This window comes from Zeus faber, assembly GCF_960531495.2.
Source record: "Zeus faber genome assembly, chromosome: 10".
Taxonomy (NCBI): Eukaryota; Metazoa; Chordata; class Actinopteri; order Zeiformes; family Zeidae; genus Zeus; species Zeus faber.
In genome coordinates, this window is record NC_137199.1 from 3,627,823 (window position 1) to 3,649,756 (window position 21,934).

The 21,934-nt window shown below is 42.8% G+C and overlaps 2 protein-coding genes across 2 annotated transcripts in view; both read left to right on the plus strand.

The window, feature by feature from the left end:
• Positions 1 to 653: 653 nt before the first annotated feature.
• On the plus strand, positions 654 to 7,258 carry LOC307235558 (beta-1,3-galactosyltransferase 1-like; the record flags this gene model as incomplete). Its single annotated transcript, XM_080007685.1, has 3 exons — positions 654 to 842; positions 6,306 to 6,575; positions 6,665 to 7,258. 3 exons carry the CDS (start codon positions 654 to 656, stop codon positions 7,256 to 7,258), a joined length of 1,053 nt encoding a protein of 350 aa, XP_079863811.1.
• Positions 7,259 to 14,745: 7,487 nt separating this feature from the next.
• The window catches only part of LOC307235559 (mitogen-activated protein kinase kinase kinase kinase 4), a 79,685-nt gene continuing 72,496 nt past the window's right edge, over positions 14,746 to 21,934 (plus strand). The window contains exons 1-2 of the mRNA XM_080007686.1: positions 14,746 to 14,813; positions 16,520 to 16,585. Coding sequence (XP_079863812.1) covers positions 14,757 to 14,813; positions 16,520 to 16,585 — 123 coding nt within the window. The 5' untranslated portion in view covers positions 14,746 to 14,756. The remainder of the gene's footprint in view (positions 14,814 to 16,519; positions 16,586 to 21,934) is intronic.

The following is a 21,934-nucleotide window of genomic DNA, read 5'->3' on the forward strand; positions in this document are numbered from 1 at the left end:
CTCATGCTCCTGAAGCCGGCTCTGCCTTGTGCCACGCTCCCAAGGATGGTCTTGTGCTTCAGGCGGCTCTCTGCCTGCTGGACTGCATCGGCTGCCCTCGACTTCCTCCCCGTCCTGACAGCATCCCTGCCCCGGAAACTTTAGCATCTCTGGACTCTGAGTACTGCAGGTGTTCCCGTGCCCGTTCGACAATGAATTCCTCCCTGACCGAGCTGAAAGGCAGCTTGAGCTTGTTGCTGTTTACATACAGCGCGATGCTACTCAGGCTGCGTGGCAGGCCCAGCCACCTGCGCAGGTAGCTGCTCACCTTGCGTTCAAGGCCTTTCACGATGGTCATGGGAACCTCATATATCAACAGAGGCCAGTGGATTATTGGGAGAATTCCATGCTGGTAGACCCAGGCCTTGAATCTTCCAGGGAGCCCAGACCTATCCACTGCCATTAACCAGCCCTCCAATTCAGTGCTGGTAGCCTTGATGGAGGCATGTCCTTCAGGCTACTGTTGAAAACCTTCCCAAGGCTCTCCACTAGTTGCTCTGTGATTGTGGGGATCTGGTCTGCTACCACCCTGAAGCTGAACTGTGATCTTCCCTTTCGTTAGAACCAAGGACCTCGACTTTGTGGGTTTGAAACTCATGCGTGCCCATGACATGATGTCCTCCAAAGCTCTAAGAATCCACCTGGCTCCTGGGACAGTTGTCACTGTGAGGTCGTCCATGAAGGCTTTTATGGGATATAGCCTTACTCCAGACTTGCTGAGCGGGCTGCGGCATTCTGGTTCAGCTGCCTTAACCAGCATGTTCATTGCCAGTGCGAAGAGCATCACTGAGATGGTGCACCCAGTAATTATTCCCACTTGCAGCTGGATCCAGTCAGATGTCACCTGGCCAGAAGAGACCCTCAGGCTGAGCTTGCTGTAATAGTCCAAGATGAGTTCTTTCACCTTCTGGGGTATGTAATGTCTCTCCAGAGCCACTTGGACTGTGGGGTATTGAACCGTAGGCGTTGGTTAGGTCCAGCCACAGCACAGCCAGGCCGCCTCTGCCCTCTCTTGCCCCCCTGATGAGCTGGGTCACCACGCCTGTGTGTTCGAGTCAGCCAGGGACTCCTGGTATGCCTCCCTTCTGTACCGACGTGTCGATGTAGTTGTTGCACAACAAGAAGGTGGAGCGTTGGCCACAACGCTGAAGATTTTGCTCTCCACGCTGAGCAGGAGATGATCTGAGATGATTATTTATTTATAAATTATTATATTATTATTATTATTATAAATGTATATATACTGTAAATTATCATTATATTTATTTATAATTATAAAGTAAATATATAATTTATATATAAAATTAATTATTAATGTAAAATCTCGACTTTCCTTGTCATATTTACCAACTCGCTTATATGCTCAACTCTTAATCAGATATTTCTGCGCTTGAAGGCAGCACCGCAGCATTTTCCATTTCCAGCATTGTTTGCACCTTGAAAAAAACATTTCACTTCCTTTACAGTGTTAAATGCCACACAAACCATTATTGCTGGTGCATATTCCCGGGACGAGGATGATCCTACAGTGTGCAATTGAATTTTATGAATGGGTAGTTACGTGGCTGGATTATTTGGAGGAGAGAACGCAAAACTGGTAAAGTAATAACGATATTTTGCGGCTGATTCTCAGTTTTTTCACTACCCCTTACACATTTTATTGTATAACTCATTTATTAAGTATATATTAATAGATTCATATTCCAAAACCCGAGAATTAGCTGCTAAATCATCATAACTTAGTCAGACAAAACAAGTAAGTTGTAAAAGTCACCTTAGACAGTTTTCTGACATTTTTTCAAACCAAAAGAATACTTTTGGCGTTGTGCTTGGAGCTTGTGTGCTGAATTTTCCTAATTGTTATGTTTATTTATTTGGTGTTCATTTAGTTGAATGTGGAAGTAATCTTCTTTGATTTACAGACAATACAACAATTTTTAAAATGATGCTGACGATGTCACGTTTATCAGCGGAAATATAAACCTTCAGATGGAAAACTCAAGTTCTTTACATTTTCAAAGCCATAAATATGCCAAAGCTTTCAAAAACATATCCAATTTCAAGTTTGTAAAGATATTTTGCTTTCCTAAGTAATTCTGCTGGCTGATCTCCATGATCTCCTGTGTTTCTCTACAAAATGGAATAGTGAGTGAGTTTAGTAAACAAACATTGATCCACAGGGTGGGTGCAAATCAGAAATAAAAATTGAACATAAAATTTGTGTTGACTGTCCACCCTGAGTTTCAGGGTTTACAGAACTAGTTTCAGAACACTTCTGTTTCCAATCACATGCTGGGGTTGCCATGGTTTCCACTTTCGAGTAAAACAAAGTGAAAACAGACGAACAAAGGGGCACTGTAATATGAAGCTATCAGAGGAAGTATTAACCTGAACAGTCCCCCAAACCTGTACTGTTTGTCAAGTTCGGTCTTTAAAGCCACTACTACTTTATGTTTAAAAAAACATATTGAAAGGCAGGGTTGCATTTTCCTGGCGGTTCGATTGACAAGTCAACAGACCAATGAGAGTGTGTGTTATTAGCTTCCTTCCTTTTGACGAGCTCATCAAAGACCTTGTTCCAGGCGTTTTACTTCTTGGATCAGAAAGCGTGGGGACAAGTTTACATGAAATGGTCAGGGGGAACATGGTCGTGAATTCTAATTTGCTGGGGTAGTTTTGATGGCTGCCTTAGTGGGTGTTGGAGTTTTGTCACCGTTCTCTATGGATGCTGCCAATGGGCCTCATTCATGAATATGTGCCTAGAAATCTCCTTACAGTTCTAACTGTCACTCAATATCACCACGGGATTCCAGACACATGCGTACTATCCACATTTGTACTTACCCAAGTGCGTATGTTGATGAATCTGAAGCATTCTAACTTGACAGGCGCGTGCTCGCAACATCTAAATAGCCTAAACCACGCCTGCATAAATGTGTCCTACTCGCAGATAAACTAAGAGGAGTTGCCGAGTCGTACAGGGCATAAATAACATAGGCGGTGGATGCTGTGTGCTCTCAGGTTCACACTTTGGCTGGAATATGGTGGTTTCTGGTGCCGCGGTTGGCCTGGTGATTGAGTCGCGGCACCACTTTATAACTTATATAATAATAGAATGAAAATACAAATAACTAATAATAAAAGAAGGGCTTCTCTTGCCAGTGGAAAGCAGGTGATCACCCACACTCAGTAGGCAGATCCTGGCAATCTCTAAAGATGTGCCCTCTAATAATAGGTGTTGGGTCATTATTAGCAGAAAATCTTTTTTGTTTTCATGTTTTATATTGTTTAATATTGTATAATATTGAATATTTACTCATTTTTCCTAGTTGTGATTCTAATATACCAATTAAAGTGAGTTAATGTTCACTTCTATTATTTTCCAGGACTCTATATTTGTTTCTGAATTAATAACAAATTTAAGCAAGAAATTATTGATGGATCCCAAATTTGGCTGTGATATGCTTGTGTAAACGAGATAATATGGCCCAATGTTTACAATTGTGGAAATGGAAAAAATAAATGCACTAGCAAGAGGAACTAAGAACCCCCCGACATAGGTTGTTCAAACCTCTTGAATCTTGAATCATCCTGTCAGCCCAGTTCAGTTCAGCTTTAGCAGACATTCCAGGGGTGCTTGCTTTGTAGCAGGAAAAAAAGAAAAAGGAAAACATGTTGTGCGGCACTTTGAGGGATTGTCAATTTTTGGGGGGAAATTACCTTTTAATCTATCTTACCCAGAATCACACAAGAAGGTCAAAACCAATTTCATCCCCGTGTGTCCAGTGCTGAGATAACCACACTTAGAGTGTTAGATCTGTGCCAGGCTGCAGATGGAATCAGCTTGCCTAACTTGTGTGAAATTTTGGAAATACACCTTCCAGCACTCTCAAAAGCTGAATGAAAATTAAAAAAAATATAGATTTTAATTGTTTGAAATGAAGTTGCATTTAGAACTTTTTCTGACAATGCATCAGCTAGGGGTAGTGGTTATCAGCTGTGCACTACCTGTGAAATGCAACACATTGATGCTGTAGGGTTGCAGGTTGAGTCAACTGAGTTTTGTTGACTGTTATGTCCTGGTGGGAGGCATTGCCGTTGGGACCTGGCATCCCCCAGCTTACTCAAAGTAGTACTTCTAGGTATGATAGACAGAGAGCAAATTTGAGTGAGTGTATGAATTCTGTCTGAAAGAAGCTCTAATCATGTAAGAAAACATGCAACAATGATGTATGTACATTCATATCTGAATTATACTGTATATGAACAATATGTGTTTCTTCTTTATTTTTCTGCGAGATTGTTAAGCATTCTGAAAGGGGATGAATTAAATATTTGTCTACATTTCTATGTTTACTGTTAAAATTAGGAAACAAACACATCATATAAAACACTTCCATCAAGAGTCACTCGTTTCCTCTGTATGGTGTTAAAGATTTGTTTGTTCATATAGTACATATACAATATATATACAGTACATATATAATATATATATATATATATATATATATAAAATATATATATATAAAATAAAATCCAGAAATCTGTGTTAACATTTTTGAATGCAAAACCAAAATATAGACATCTCTCTCTTTTTCTTTTTTCTTTTTTTTTTACCTGTGCTGTCAGCATGCATGGCATACAACACAGAGTATTTGTATTCCATTGTATTGAGCACAGAGTTATTCTGCAAGTGGAGTTCAAGTTCTCAACCTGCAACTCTATACAAAATCTTAAATCATCAAGAACTGCTGCAATAACTCTGTCCTGTGGATGACCTGTGGGACGACAAGAGCACAGCTTTTGGTTATAGAGAACCACCACCAACCGCCCTCTTTGGAGGAGGGTGTGTGTGTGTGTAAGATATCCACCGGTGAGTGTACATGACTTATCCCCATTGGCATTGGTGTATAAGGTCAGTATTATGTCGCGGCGCCTCCAAGCAGCGGAAGGAGCCCCAAACCCCCCCCGAACTCCGCAGCCCCGTGGACACCCGACAGCTGCAGGAAAGCCCTGAGTACCCTGCCCTGCAGCCACAGAAGTCCACCGGGCCCCTATAGAAGCCAGAGCCAGAGCCGTGGAGCAACCCCAAGCCCAGCCCCGAGGAGCATGACCCAGTCCCAGGGAGCACGAGAAGACCCCGTACCCCAGGGGCGCACACATACAACCAACCCCCGGGTGCAGTCACAAGACGCAGCCGCCGGCACAGAACCCGGGCCACAGGCGCAAGGCACCGACCGGCCCGGATTCCAGCCAGGCCGGGAGGGGCGGCCCACCCGACCGCCCCCCGGCCAACCACGCCCCCACACCGACCCGCCAGCGACCGGCCACCCCAGAAAACCCCAGTGCTCAATGTGTGCTGTTGGTAATTGCAGTTAAAATTGCGCGGTTGGGGGTGCGAGTCCTTCAGTCAAGTCGAACCCAAATCACTCGCACCCTCCTGTCCCACAGACCCTGGTCCGGTGTTTTTTGTTTCGTTTTTTTTTTTATTAAAAAACGACGGGCCACCCCCCCCCCCCCCCATTTAGAATTTTGAATGCAGCACAAGAAACATAAATATCCCTCTCCTTAAATAATGTCTGATATGTCTTTTTATTAATTCATTTAGCATAATTTTTATGTGATGAAATACATTTTCTTAAACAAACAAATAAAAAACAAACAAAACACTGCCTTGGATCATTTCGTCTTGAATCAGTGATTGCAAGGGATGTGTGTTTTTTTTGTGTGTGTGTGTGTGTGTTCAGTATACCGAAACAAACAACAACAAACAAGAAACATTTCTTCTTAAGACACGTAAAATGAATAAAGGTGTTTCTGATGAAGAGAAAGCCACATCACCCCAATAATAATGAGTGGCACTCGTTCTGTTTGCTCTGCACACAGTGCTTAAAAAAAGATCTAATTTCGGTTTCCATTTTGTCTTGCTAGTGACAATGTTGTGCGGAAAAGAACAAGGCTGCTGTGTTTCCTGTTCTTAATTGCGACTTTCGGCACGTACACTATTTACAACTCCAACCCCCTATCATGGTCTACAAATCATTGGTGGACAAGATCATGGTCAACCAAACCTCTCAACAATGGAATCAAAGTTAACAGAGTAAGTATCTTCATCAGTAATCTTAAAGTTTACTTCGATGGCAAGCTCACACCAAGACATGGTTATATGATGGTCATGATATTCAAAATTGTGAGTGGGCCCCTATGTGTTTCTTATCACCGTCCCAGATTTAACATCATATTTTTGTATGCATTGCTTTGCACAGACATCCCGGGACGCATCTTCATCGACAAAACCGTACTTTGTGGCTTATCCCCACCAGTACCATTTCATGTTGGATGAACCGGAGAAATGTCAGCAGGAAAAGGCCTTCTTGGTGATTGTGATTCCGGTGGCGGCCTGGAATCGCCGCGCCCGCGACGCAATCCGCAAAACCTGGGGTGGAGAAACGGTTGTACTTGGCAAAGTGGTCAGCCGTTTCTTTCTGCTTGGACGAGTTCATGTGGATAATGGGTCAACGCTACCCCAGGAAGAGGTTGGTCCATTTCAGAACATTGGAAATATGTCACAGGATTATTATTATTTGATTTTGTCAATGACTAATGTGGCATCACTCTCCCATAGCTGCGGCGCGAGAGCCAGGAACACCACGACCTCCTCCAGGCTGATTTCCTAGACAGCTACTACAACCTCACCCTCAAAACCATGGTTATGCTGGAATGGCTCACAGCCCGATGCCCTGGCGCATCCTATGCCATGAAGACAGACTCAGACATGTTCGTCAACGTTCACAACCTCGTCAATATGCTTCTGACGGCTCCCAAACATGCGTACATGACGGGGAGGGTAGTGAGATATGGCGCTGTTCTCCGAGAGCCAACCTCAAAGTGGTTTCTGCCAGAAGAGGTATTCTCAGAGTCTCACTACCCGCCATATGCCATGGGACTAGGCTATGTCTTTTCAATGGATCTCTCCCAAAAGCTTATAGGGGCATCCAGGCACGTAGAGGCGATCTGCATCGAAGATGTCTACCTGGGGTTGTGTCTGAGGTACTTGGGAATCAACCTCACGGATCCTCCTGATTACAACTTGTTCAGCACTTGGCTGCCATTCGCCTCGACACGCTGTCACTGGGCCCATGTCATTACTACAATTCTAGAGAACTCTGAGCAGCTTTTGGATGCGTGGAGAGACTTTCAAAGTATGCAAAGTTGCTAACCAATAGAGACACAAGACTTGCCAACAATTTGTTCGCAGCAAGCCAATCTTTTAAATGATTCAGAAGTCGTGAGTCACTCCAGCAAAAGAGTCGTTCTGTCGTCTTTTTAATCCCTAATCTGAATTTAAAGCCCTACAATGTGACAAACCATGATAAACAGCTTGGTTTGTTAATATTTGGAAATGTACCACTGTGTTTTTGGTGTAATTAATAGCTCCAGCAAAAATAAGGTTCCTAATTTGGGTATCTCCTATTGAATAATCTACACATTATGTAGATGATTTGTAGAAAATCGACATAATGTACACAGTAATGTAGAATCTAATACGCATCTGCATCTGCATCTGCACCTCTCTTTGGAGAAGTCGTAAACTATTTTTACCCGAGTCCGTGAGACTCTGGGTTCATTCCATTCAGTCGGTGTAACGCACGGAGGGTGAGGGAGGACTCGACTGAACGACTTGGACATGGACTTTAATTTCATCCTTAATTATTTTCAGTTTCAGTTCCACTTTTGCCGGAGTGACTCCAGAGTCATTTAAAAGATTTAGTTGCGTCTTGCATAACTATTAGTAAGCCATAACAATAAGCACAGTTCCACATATTGCTGATGTTTTGAGTGGTTAACGGGATAGTGATGTGTCGTGGGATTGTTTCACTGTAAAAAAGGTTGGGAAACACTGGCGTAGACTGCCACCGTTTGCTGCTGGCCCTGTTCCATAAGTCATGTAGTCTGTGGTTTCATTTGTTCAATCAGCAAAAGTACAGTATACACAATAAAAAAAATGTGTATACTTAGGAAACATTACTCAATATAATTATGAAATTAATCAATAATTTATACAATGATACACATATTACAAACTAAAGCCAAGAATTTGATTTGGATAGGGCAAAGTATATATATATATATATATATATATATATATATATATATATATCATATATATCTCATATACTGTATATCCATTACGCACGGTAATGCATATGCACAAACCCCTCGGGATATATATATATATATATATATATATATGTTTATGCATTCCATTACAGTGCGATGTCGCTGTGAATTTGATTGATGGTTGAGACCTCCTCTTGAGTTAGCAGCCTCGAACACACATAAAGTGTAATTGCTGTAGCTCATTTCAGGAAGCCTCATTTCATTGTGAGACGACTGAAGCACAACGTCTCATACCAAAGTTTGGTGTTTTACATTTGTGTTTCAATTGTCCTCAAAGCAATCCCATGCACCTTGAAACCTTTATCTTGCAGGGTGCATGCCCTACACTGTTTCCTAGGCGACTAAGTGCTCCAGGCTGGGCACAGGTGACTGGAGTTTTAATTTTAATCACTGAAGAGCTTGCGTAATGTTACCTGGCAGTAAATAGGAGAGACATCCACTGGGTGCTGGGAGAATCCGCGGAATTAGGAGGCAGCAAAGGCGTTGCTTGTGAGACGGTATGACCTGTAAAGCCTCGGCCTAAGGAATAACTTTTTTCTTGGAGTTTTCTTGTCGGAATGTGTGTGTACGATGTTTGACAGACAGCCAGATAGTGGCAACAACTGACTGGTTGTCAGTTGTTGCCACTATCTGGCTGTCTGTTACAGTATATACTGTATACATATACACAGTATAAAACCAAGGCCTATTAAACCAAACTTTGGTTAAATGGCCAGGCGACTTTAGGCAAACTGTCTGGGGAAGCCGCAGCTTTGCTGGCGTGGGCATCGCTGCCACGCACATCGTCAGTGCCGTCACAGAGGGGGACAGGTGTGCAAATTTAGCCCCGATGCACTGCATCGTCCTATATTATTGTTGGAGCAACACTTTTTTCCCAGGAGGGGGGAGCCCAAGCCCTCTGTCCCCCCAGTGATTTCCACCATTGTATATAACAGGAAATTATATATATACTGCATACTGTATGTATAAGTCAATTTGTATGGATGTCTTTTTTTTTTTTACCTTTTTTTTTCATATACTGTATTTTGTGTTTGTTGGGTTTTGAGTAGGATTTCAATTCGATCCATTTGAAAAAAGCGATGTATGTGTTACTCAACAATAACACATTTCCCAGCTTTGTCATGCATGCCGTACATATGTATTTAATCATCCAAAGTGATAGTGACATGAAGTGCAGTGGATTGTTTCATGCTCCTGCCTCTTGTCACCACCGTCACCAAGTCTCATAGATTTATGACTGCTGTTTTTGTTTTTTTTTATCCCGTCTGGATTTTAGTTCGACGTTATTGCTTTGTTCTACTTAGACCTTGAAAACCATTTATCTTGCCCACATGTGCGCTGTAGTTGTCCTGTTATTTCCCTTTGTTTCTACAGCAACATTTTGCTTTTACTAAGCTACATTTAGCCCTAAAAAAGTATACTTTTCCGATGCATTTCCCCTGAACACCTTCGTTCGTTACTTCGCTATAAAATACAATGGTAGGTAAACTTGTAGTCAGTGATGTTAGTCAAGCTATCACAAGGTTGACGTGAGTGAATAAAGGGCCATAGGGGGATGATGTCATGGAGACCTCGCTTTCATTTCTGCTGTGTTGCTACTGAACTAGCACAGGCATAGGTCCCAGGGAGCCACAAGTACAGTGTAGAGCAGCGTGTTGGAGAGAGACGGCCACAGCGACGGCCTCCTCCAGCGGTGATGCTGCTCCACCTGCACCTGCTACGACTGATGGAGACCAGCACTCATGGCCATATTTACAACAAATGTTTTCTTATGTTGGATTGAAAGATGCGTCTTACAGAATGTAAAGGTGCCTTTATGCTTATCGAAAAATAAGGAAATATTGGCAACCAGAATAAAATCGAAGCAAAGAAAAGTCAGTTTTTTTTCCCTCCACATAATTAGCTTTTACTTTTGATACCTATGTATATTTAATACAATATAATAACATTTTATACTTACAGTAAGTATCTAAAATATCAGCTAATATCAGACTTTTACTCAGATAGTATTCTAATTTCGTAAGATATCTCCACTTTTACTCAAGTGTGGCTTTCCACTACTTTTTTCCACCACTGCATATAACTGCTTAATATTTTGGCCTACTAGTAATTTTCACTTTTGGTGTGAAACTAGAGCTTGAGCTTATGAACACTGAGCAGCTATTTTGGCTGGGACTGATGAGTCGGTACAGCTTTACAATTTTGATCTTGCAACACAAGATCTATTTTCCATTGTGTATCTATCTGAAGTGGAATCTGAAAGATTTTCACAGCACACACTGTTCTACAGTATGTAGTCTCGTCCCTTTGATTCTCCTCTTGTCTTGTGATGTCGGTCTTCAATAATCGGGCGGATGTTGAGTTAACATTGCAAACAGGACGTGGGCATTTGCTCAAAGGGCTCCTGCGTTGGTGCGTAACATGAGGAAAATCAATTAATGAAGTAAGTATATTGGACGTGTGCCATCAATACAAATAAAGTCTTATTTTTTCCTTTGTTTTCCCAAAGAGCCAGACATGCAAACTGAATCGCCTTACTGATGACCCACCATTAAAAGCCTGCCCTGACCCGGCACAAGTGCTTTATCTTTCTTTTATCAGCCCTCCCCCTGACTCCCTCACTTCTGCCTCCTACAGCCTTTACTTCCCCTCCTGCTGTCATCTTTGACAAGCCATGATTAACAAAGTCATTCAACAGCGCCCTCTGGTGGCAGCAAGGGCCAACGCAGGCAGAAGAAGAAGAAGAAGAGCCCAGTTAATTCCACAACAGGGCACAGTTTTGAAGGAGAGGTGGGGAAATCCGACGCACATCTTGAATTGCTCAGAATGTAAACCACAGCAGACGAGAAAAACACAACGCGCATGGTGATTTGATGTTGAGATTCACCCCATCATCTTAATGGAACTCTGACATGATCTAACGCGAGCACTAGTAGTGTACATATTGTCTTCAGAAATGCAAGATCCGATCCCATATTCTGGCTTCTTCTGTCCGTGGTATTACAGTAAATTTGGTTCTAAACTTCCACGTGAGACCCGTATTGAATGAATGAATGAATGAATGAATGAATGAATGAATGAATGAATGGATGGATGGATGGAGAATGGATGGATGGATGGATGGATGGATGGATGAATGAATGCTGAGGTCAGATATTTGCCACTGGAATGACCCGTCGTCCATGCCTTGGCTCAGCCATCTGTTGGGAAAGATGATCTTGCCAGTCATTCCAAATTTCTCTCAAGAATTGTGGGTGGACGAAAGTGGCCACAGCACGATCCAGCCACTCCTGGAGCTATTGGACTAATTGGACTAAGCCATTGGATTTATTGACTCCGATGGCGGAAAATGCCACAGCAAATAACCAAGCCACAAAACCTCTGCCCTGTCTCCATCACAACCCAGTGGATATGGTGTCACGGCCTTTCTATGTCCACCCTAATTTACGTTATCTCCACACGCGCATTGTAGATTACAATTTAGGAACATTTTGTTTCGGACAAGATTGAACATGTACTGTATGTAACATGGTTTGCGGGGCACTTTTATCTCCCTTGCCGTCTTCTTGCCTCTCGGTGAACACTTTGAGATCCTGATTAGATAATTACTCATTTTGTATTCATGTAGGTCTTTGTGCCGAGCGGATTAAAAATCTTTATGGGTGGGGTGGGGGGGGTTCTCTGAGTCATATGTCACAAGGATGTCGAAAGATGTGACTGAGGAATTGTGGAGAGAAAGAGAGAGAGAGAGAGACTGAAAGACACGTCTAGGTCTTTTTGGAATTTTCTCATTTGATTGTGCCTCAGAATGTTGTCTTGTTTAAGTTGGATAACAGTCATAGTAAGCTAAGTCATGGTGTGTGAGGGTGTGTGTGTGTGTGTGTGTGTGTGTGTGTGTGTGTGTGTGTGTGTGTGTGTGTGTGTGTGTGTGTGTGTGTGTGTGTGTGTGTGTGTGTGTGTGTCGAGGCAGCTGACCCTGGTGTGAACAGGGCCAGTGTGAAGGACCACAGAGCCACCATTCTTCTCACTCCGTGACACACACACACACACACACACACACACACACACACACACACACACACACACACACACACACACACACACACACACACACCCACAAAGGCACACAGTCTTCCTGTATCTTCCTACACCCGCATTCTATCGATGTTGAGAGAGGCACGACCATTTGGCCTCCTCCTAAACACTGACGTTTATGTTTCTGTCCTGTATCCACTTCTCCCCTTCAGACCCTTTCATTTCAGTGAGAGAGCGAAGGGACGTTGTTTTAACAGGCTGACATATTGGATCCCTCAAGATGTGCACAACCCCACGGCTCTGCATCTTACACCTAAAAACACAGACTCGAGGTGAAATATGATTTGCGGGAAGCCCAGTCCAGTCAAATTTGTGTTGTGCTAATTCGCCGCATGTCATTTGGAGCTTTATTCCTGGAGGTGCATGAGATGCCTTGCTGTGCACGCGATACTTCTAGTCACTCGTCACTCAAAGATGTTTATAGTTCAGGTTTAACTTTAAAACCTCTAAAACCTGGTGAAATGGTTTGCTTCCTGCCAATATGAGCTATCAACTTGATTCAAGGGGCATGTATTCTGACAAAAAATGTTTATTCTACGTTAAAGAGGATAATTGGTGACTTAAACAACTGACTCACCCAACAATATACATTATATAGACTAGACTGAAAGTAAAGAGTAGTAGCCCACAAGTATGGTATTTAAAGACCCATATTTTAGTTTACTATGCCATAATGCATTTATTATATCCAAATATATCCAAGTCATATTCAAGTCACAATCTGCTACATGAAATTATATTAATATCTATATTTTTGAGAATGTAACACTATTTAAAAGGTGACATCTCTCTTCCTCCTATTTCTATTCAATTGAATGAAGAAGAACATCCAACTTTACTGACGGTTCCCTCATTCGTTTTTATGCCACAGTTACTGTAGAAAGTGAAGGCTCACCCACGGTGCTTTATATATCCCTGGTATCATTTGTAGGTGCTTGGAGAGTGTGTCCAAGAAATAGTTTATTATTATTGATCTATTATATTTGAATAATACACACACACACACACACACACACACACACACACACACACACATATATATACACACACACACACAGTATATTTGTTTAATATATTACTATATATTTGTTTAATACATTAGTTAAATCCCCTTTATATATAATCAAATTTAAAAGGTGATCATGTTTGTTAGTCATTTGGGTCATTTAGTCCACTGTGAATAAAGTATTTGCCACGCAAAAAACCCCACTTGAGATCCTCCTGTCTCAATGCAAGGTCTGACATGTCATTCTGTTGGTAAAAAGGGTCACGCTGTGTTGTGAATTGAATGAGTGTGTGTCTTGTTAAGTGGTTGCCTTGTTAAGGGATGAATGATGGTCATGCTTGGACATCTTTGGAATACCTTTGCAATTAGCGCCACAGTCCTGTTTTAAACAAATTTATAGGGTATCTTTGCTGGGGTTTTTTTTTTAACCCAGGCCTTGGTTCCTATCATTTATGTAGTAGTACAGTATACAGTGTCGTAGTTTACTGTCGGGAAACGTTCACCTCAGCTGCAGCTTCTTACTGTGCTAAAATACAGTCCAAAAAAAACCCCAATAATAATAATAAAAGAAAAAAGCTAAATCCCCTTTTTTGAAATGGGGACCTCATGGTCGTAAATGGTCAACAAATGGCACAAAACAAAAGACTATAAACGGGAAGTTGCGCCCCTTCTTACTGGCAACTTACAAGCCAACGTTACAATTAAGATGTATTGCAGCCATTCCAAAAATACAAAACTTTGGAATAAAATGTGATATCACCGTCATTGATATTGCTGGTACTCAAAACACTGGGAAAAAATACCCAAAGAAACTGTGTGATTATGGGCTTCTCTTTTTCGAAAAGGAGCTTTAGAATGTGTATCTTTAAATTATTTTAACGCTTACAAATCAAAACGCAAAAAAGTTAAAAAAAAAAAAGGTTCTGCTATGAACAGTCATCATAAATGATGGAAACCAGCGTTTATGTTTTTCCAACGCCCCAAAAAAAAAAGGCGAACCCCTCCCTTTAACTCAACGGAGACGACAGTGGCGGAGGGAAGAAGGATGGAGGAAGAGAAAGGAAGAAGAAAAAGGAGGAGGGTGGTGGTGCTGGTGGTGGTGGTGGTTGAGGGGAGGGTGGTAAAGCAAAGTTTCCTCAGTGTTTTCCGGGTTTCTGTGGATGTCAAGTTTCCTGAGTCGCTTTGGCAGCGGGCGCCTCTTCTGGAACACACACACACACGCACGCACGCACGTACACACACACACACACACACACACACACACACACGCACGCACACACACACACGCACGCACGCACACACACACACACACACACACACACACACCACCGTACCGTACCATGGCGGCGACCCGAGCACAAAACCGTTATAGTTTGTAGGTGAGGAGGGGGGGGGCGGGCGGTCTCTGGTCCCGCATCAACAACAAGAAAAAGCCATGTCGAGAGAAAACACCACTCGAAGTCTGGACAGCATAGACCTCGCGGCTCTGAGAGTGAGTATGGAAACAACGTTTATTCTCCTTTTATTGAGTTGGGGTCAACTTTTGGCAGACGCGACGGGCGCGGGGCGGCGGAGTTCGTAGAGCGGCTACTTGTTGAGCCCTGCAGGGGAAAAAGAAACGTTTTACACTCCCAAGCATTCATACTGAAACGATGTTTAATTATTATTATTATTATTATTATTATTATTATTATTATCATCATTTATTTTCCAAACGTGACGTGCAAAACACATTGTCGGTCTCGGGAGACGTCATTAAAATCCAGAAAGTGTTCCGATGTCACGCATTGAGCGTTAAAGTGGTAATCCATGTCATAGTTGTTTTGGGACCGCTAACACTACAAGTCCCAGAACCCTCTAGGGCTGGGACTTGTAGACGGTTGCTATGGGTTGCTATGGAATCCGGGTCACCGTCTTTGGAGGATCGCTTGTATCCAGTGGCATGGAGAACGAGCTCAAATACACAGCATGTACAAAAATGGAGAAAGGAGGGAGGGGGAAATATCACTAACAAGACTTCCAAGCCACGTTTTAACTCGATCATGCAGAGCGAGATTCACAGGCAGTGGGCGTGGTACCCCCCATATGCTCCAGCAATGTGACGTCAGCTTCCCAAGCGCTATCGGAAACTGCAACTTTAAACTTTGAACACTACCCCTTCTTCTGATCATTTTTTGGGGTTGTTGGGGGTAGTTTTAGGTTAGTTTATCTACATCGACAGTTTACCGAGAGCACTGATATTGCATTTTATTTTTCCAAACTGACGTGCGAAACATAGGCGATCTAGGGAGACGTCAATGAAATCAAGAAAGCGTTGCGGCGTGGTGAGGGAGGACATGCAGGCGGCTGGTGTAAGGGAGGAAGATACGCAGCACAGAAGGTATTGGAGGCGGCTGATCCGCTGTGGCCACCCCTAACGGGAGCAGCCCAAAGAGAGAAGAAGAAGTTCAGATGTCACGCATTGCTTTATTGAGTATTCAAGTGGTAATCCATAAAAATATCTTTGGGAGGATTACACGACATCATATTTTGAGGTGGTAGGGATATTTCATCCACATCGACAGTTTGTCGACCGCAACTGGATATTCTGCCTGATCAGTTAAAAGTAAAAGACCGACCCCGCCACCGACAAAGAAAAGTATAAAATATGGATTTTTGGACAAAATAACTGCACGGTTACCACTTTAACCGACTTTACGTTGTTGACGGGTTTCATATGTCCTCACATTGCACTGTTTAGGCAGATCCAAACGACTCGGCATGCACAAACCAATTAATTGCCTTTTGTGTGGGACTGATGCAACATTTTCTGGATGGTGATTTAATTTTACAACCGACTTAGTCCAGTTGGCGTTCATTCCCCCTGAAGCCAATATTAGCTTTCTCCATGTCCTCACCGTGTCTGGCATGTTTGTTTGGTCTTTTAGGAGAAGACGTTGCTTCTCACAGCTTTGTTTGGGACACAGGTCTTCATAAACACGCAGTATTAAATAGATATGTCGTATATAATTTCTTACATTGATCTTTAGTGTGTTATCGCATACTTCCTAGGTCTGACACTTCCTTGTATGGGCCTGTCCCTCTAGTCTATTCTATTCTGTTCAATGGGTAGTTTGACTTGCATTCCGCGACACAGCTTTCCTTCCTCTCACCCTCTCCTCTCCTCTCCTCACTTTCTGACCCTTGCTTCTACTTCAGGACCCAGCGGGTATCTTCGAATTGGTGGAGGTCGTTGGCAATGGGACCTACGGGCAAGTCTACAAGGTTGGTAGTTCACTTCGGCCGCCGTCCCAGTCCCTTTCGCCCGTCTCGTCCAGTCTCTTTCTCTCGCTCCCGCACTTCCTCTTTCAATGCATATTCAATTCTATATTAGAAAAATGTGAGTGTCGGTTAGATGTTAATCACACATTACTTATTATACTCGTCCATATGCTGAATGCATTTTTCACTAACATTTTGTGTGTGCTTTTGAGTTCAAGAGTACTCCTGAGCTCTTGGAGTCCCTCCCAAATCGTTTCAGAGTGCACACAGACACACACACACACACACACACACACACACACACACACACACACACACACACACACACACACACACACACACACACACACACAAGCCACAAACACACTGTTGCATCCTTTAAATGTAAATGGGTGGAGTAAAGTTCCTTATCACATGACCATCTCTCTCTCTCTCTCCCTTTCTCTCTCTCGCTCTCTCTCTCTCTCCCTTTCTCTCTCTCGCTCTCTCTCTCTCTCTCTCTCTCTCTCTCTCTCTCTCTCTCTCTCTCTTGTATTTTCATTCAGTTTGGTGTAGCCTATATATCTCAGGGTGCTAACCAGGTTGCTAGGTTTTTTTTTATGCACGTAACTATTGTAGCATTTACTGTTTTTTAAATTTGTTTCTTAGTTTCTTTGTTTTTTTGGTCAAGTCCAGGCCCGACGTCGGAAAATTCGATGTTCTAGCGTCTGTGGTTGCTTTTGGTGTCGAGGCTTAAAATTGGGTCAAGGTTAGGGCTTAGGGAAAGGGGGGGGCAGCATTTGGAAAATGAATAAAGTTTAATGGCATGTCCCCCAAATTACAGTCACAAAATGTGTGCGTTTGTGTGCGTTCATATTTGTGTGCTTGCCCTCCCTGTTGGCAGTCTCTTCACTGGAAATAGGAAATGCTGCACATGCTTGGTACAGAAGAGCCTGCGTGGGCCTTAAATGAAATCCTACTTTTAACCTTGAGTCTGTGACATAGAACTATTTTTACGTGCTTTTCACATTGAGACACTTTATTAGATTAAACGCTCAGATTATGGGAAAATACGTGTATTGATTAATTTTTGGCATTTGGTGTGACTTAGATATAATTTACTGTGCACAGCCAGGAGGAGGAATCGAGTTTGTAACATACATACTTTAACATACATTGATTTTTCTGACACCAAGGACCCAGCAGTTTAATAGAAGATTTTCTCAACAAAAGGCCTTTCAGAGAGTGTTGAAACACTGCTTGTGGGTGACTTTATGTGTGTCTGTGAGCGCGTGTGGTCACGCTTATGTGTCAACAATCGATGGTGACATTGGGAGATCAAGACTAGGGACTAGCTCTCGGGAACAATAAGCACACTACCGTGTCACGCGCTCCCAGGGGTACAAAACAAAGCGGTTAAATACAATCAAGATCAATACTTTCCTTTTTGTTTTTCTACTATTTCATTGATTGAGATTGCTCACTTGCTGGAATTGCTGAGACAGCGTTTTTGATTTCTCTTTGTTAACTGGAACTATGCCGGGGCATGCTGTGCATTCACTTTGCATTTAATTACATTTCACCGCATTCAATACCTTTCAGAGTAGGAGAAGACACGCATACCGCATGCAGGTACTGTTATGTATACAGTTGCATTTAGAAATGTAAAAGCTAGAGTCGATGCAAATAGGAGATGTATAGGTTTTTATTGTCCCTAAGGAATGGATTTTATTTGCAACTTTGAAGAGCTAATACTTTGACATTATTATAAGTTTACATCATGGTGTACATGGTTTTAACCATGTTTTATTGCTGGAGTGAAAACCATGCTATCTCATCTCGGACATACTACACTTGAAGTGTGCTTAAGTGTCTCCATTGTACTGCTGCAGAGGATTGGAGGAAATGGCAGTAGTCAGAAAGATATCTCATACAACTTGTGTCTATGACGAGTAAAAGTAAAAACACGAAAACAAGACATTAGTTGTTTTAACTGCGGCTACATTCAGAACTATTTTTGATGCGTATCAGCATTTTTTCATCAGTCTAGAGTAACTGATAATCGTCACTCAACTCGTTGGTGCTGTAGGATTGCCAGTTCAGGCTGCTGAGTTTTGTTGACAGTAATGAAGGTTGATGGAACTCACTTGAAACGGAATTGCCCTCAAAAACTTTAGTATCCCTCTGAATTAGCATTAAAAAGTCATTGCATTTGCCGAAACTTGCAGGGACCGCATGAAAACCCGCCCAAAAAGCGATAATTGACTCATCTTGCTGAAATGTTGTGTATGGACTTTATTTTCTTTCCTATAGATTTCCTAGTTGGTAGTGGGGGGGTCACTGATGCAATTCCATTAGATGAGCTGACAAGTCCAGCCACGTTTGTTCTCCACCCGTACATCAGGCCAGCCGATCTTAATAGTCACTTTAGTTGTACCTCTGGGTTGAGCTCATTCGAAAATACAGATTGCTGACTCAAAATAATTTGCAGCGCAAATGCTTTGTCAGCCTAACCTGGAAGGCCCACTTCTGTCGTGGGTATATAGAAAGACAAGTGTGTATACAAGGAGAGATGGAGAATAAAAGTATTGGTTCACCCTGTCACTGTAAGCACAAAGCCATGTCTTTATCATTGATTCATTGTTATTGGTTGTGATTGCTATTGATATTATTGTTGTTGCCTTTCAGCACTATCGTCTTGTGATGAAATTATGACGTTGTCCTATCGTGGCACTTAATTGTGGAGTATGACATGCAGTGGAGTGACACCAATCACCTCCTCTTCTGCTTTTCATCTCTTCAGCTCATCATTTCTCTCCACTCTTCACTTGGCCTTCTTGTTCTGGCTCGTCCCCTCGTCTGAGGCTACCTTTTCATCCAGGTTGCATAGCCCATATAGATTTGAAACGGTCGGCCTCATTGATTTCTTGTGTGTTTCAAAAACCATACACACACTTTCTCACGCAAACAAATGTACATGTCTCCCATTCATGTGGTGAGCTGGAGGGTGTTGAAGTGGTGCACAAAGTGCAGTTAAAGGAGGTTTTGTGTGCAGCGGTAGTCACATGGTGTTTCTAAGCTCACTGGTACTCGCCGCCGGACAAATCTATCCAGCCCTCGATGCGATGTCTCGAACACTTGGCCAGGGATAGAACCGGAACGGGTCCGAACCCGTCCATCTGAAGTTCTCACTGCAGGTTTCGTGTTTTTTTACCCACGAGGTAAAGAAATTGTTGTAGCTCGTCTTCAGGGTCATAGAGAACATCGGAATCAGAGAAGTTGTGAGAGAAATATGGACAAGGAGATGGGAGGTTTTTCCACTGACAACTGGATTTACAATGGGACAATGAGAGGAAAAGATGAAGGAAGGAGACAGAGATGGAAATATAGAGAGATCCAGAAGTGGGGGGCTACAAAGATAGAATGACGCATTGGTGTTTCTTAGAGGGAGGGTGATTTATTTAATAAAGGCTCTCACTAAAGAATAATTCTACACAATAAGGAGGTACCCATAACAAGCATAAGCACTTCATAACTAGAAGAAATTAGTCCATAATGGATCATTATCGTGGCTTTTGTGTCGACCGCATGCAATAATCAATGTCTATAATAAGTGGCCGGATAAGACAGGATTTCTGTTCTTCCACACTTTTTTATTTTTGCCCTGAATAAATCCAATTTCTAATGGTGTAAAAACTGCACTTAATGTGGCTCTTGATGTGGTCATCGCTGCAGAGACACAGAGGGCGTTTCCCTGTTTGCAAAGAGGAACTTTGCTTCCTTGCCAGCTTATGCTGCAATGTCATGAGTTTGTGTGTGTGTGTGTGTGTGTGTGTGTGTGTGTGTGTGTGTGTGTGTGTGTGTGTGTGTGTGTGTGTGTGTGTCCTTGCAAAAGTGTGTCAAACTCTGCGCTTGGCTTTTTGAGTACAAACACATCAGGGACATTTAAATGTTACACTGCCCCTGTGCCGAGTCATGTCTTTTCTATTACTTTTTTAGTGAGCTAGTTATGTTTAGTATCTGTAATTAATCTGTTTATTATAAGAAGGTAACACAAAACATTTCTCAGATTAGAAAATCGGGACAAATGCGTGATATTCACCCGGAGACTAAGAAAGCGATGACAAGACGGGCCTTCAGATGGGAATGTCTCGTATGAAGGAATTTGCAAGCACATCGTTCCTGTTTGCTGTTGCGCAAGGTGGAAGGCCAAACAGTGACACATTGTTCTACCGAAGCACCGCACTCTGCGCTCCCCCAAAAAACCCTCTGCCAGTCACCGACAAGATCCCAGTTTCAGATGACAGTCATGAAATACCTTGTTTGCTCATCGCTTGTTCGTCACTTGCACTTCTCCAAAAGTGCCCCTACGTCAATTCTTGTCTACTCCCATCCTGTTCGGAATGACATCACCAGTCGCAGGACTCCTGATGGAAAGGATTATTTGTCCAATTGCCAAGAAGTCACAATAACTTCTGAAGCATCGTCTCCATCCACAACCACGGTTGATTTTGTGACCGGCATGAATTTGTAAAGTGTTGAATTAACTTATCAGTCTATTGTGGGACTGTAGCGGAGACAGGGACTTATACAACGACGTAAAACTGTTAAATCACCCGACGAAACTCTTCAGTTCCCTTCGCTCCTACAAAAGAGCCATTTAAAAGAATCGGACCGTTCGTACATCTATACCGGATCGCCGAGGGACCGATGCGCACCCGGCACTGTTCCTTTCGACGGGGGGGAGCGAAGACGCTCCTCTGGTTCAGAGACTGGCTTGGGGCAATGCTGGAGTGGCTTGGAGAGCGATCCCCTCACTTGAAAACATTTCATGGTCCCACATGCGGGAAAAAAGTAATTAAGAAGGGAAAGAGGGAACAGGAAGGAAGAGCAATAGGGTAAGAAAGAGGAAAAGTGCACACAGAGAAGGAAAGGGAAAAGACCCCCCATTCTCGCCACTACCACAAGGTTAAAGCAACACTGTGTACTTTTGGTATTTGTGATTTCGCGCCCAAGGAGTTTCTGAATGCAATACGAATAACACAATCCATAATACAATAACAGTCTATGTTACAAATGTAGACATGATGTACCTAGGTTACAGTGGCCCTTGCAAGGACCTCAGCGCTCCAGCGAGCAGTCAGTCCACGGTCTGGGGGGAGAGAGGGGGCAGGGATCGCCCCCCTGCTACCGGTGTAGGTACCAGATGTGCTCAGCCTGGCAGATCGGCTCACACGCGTCACTCAGAGGGTCAAACAAACCTTGTGGCGCAATGAAAGGGAATGAGGTTCATATTAGGTTCACATTCTCCATATTACAAGTCAGTGTACTGTTTAAATGATTCTGAAGCTGTTATTTGAGGGTAAAAAAAAG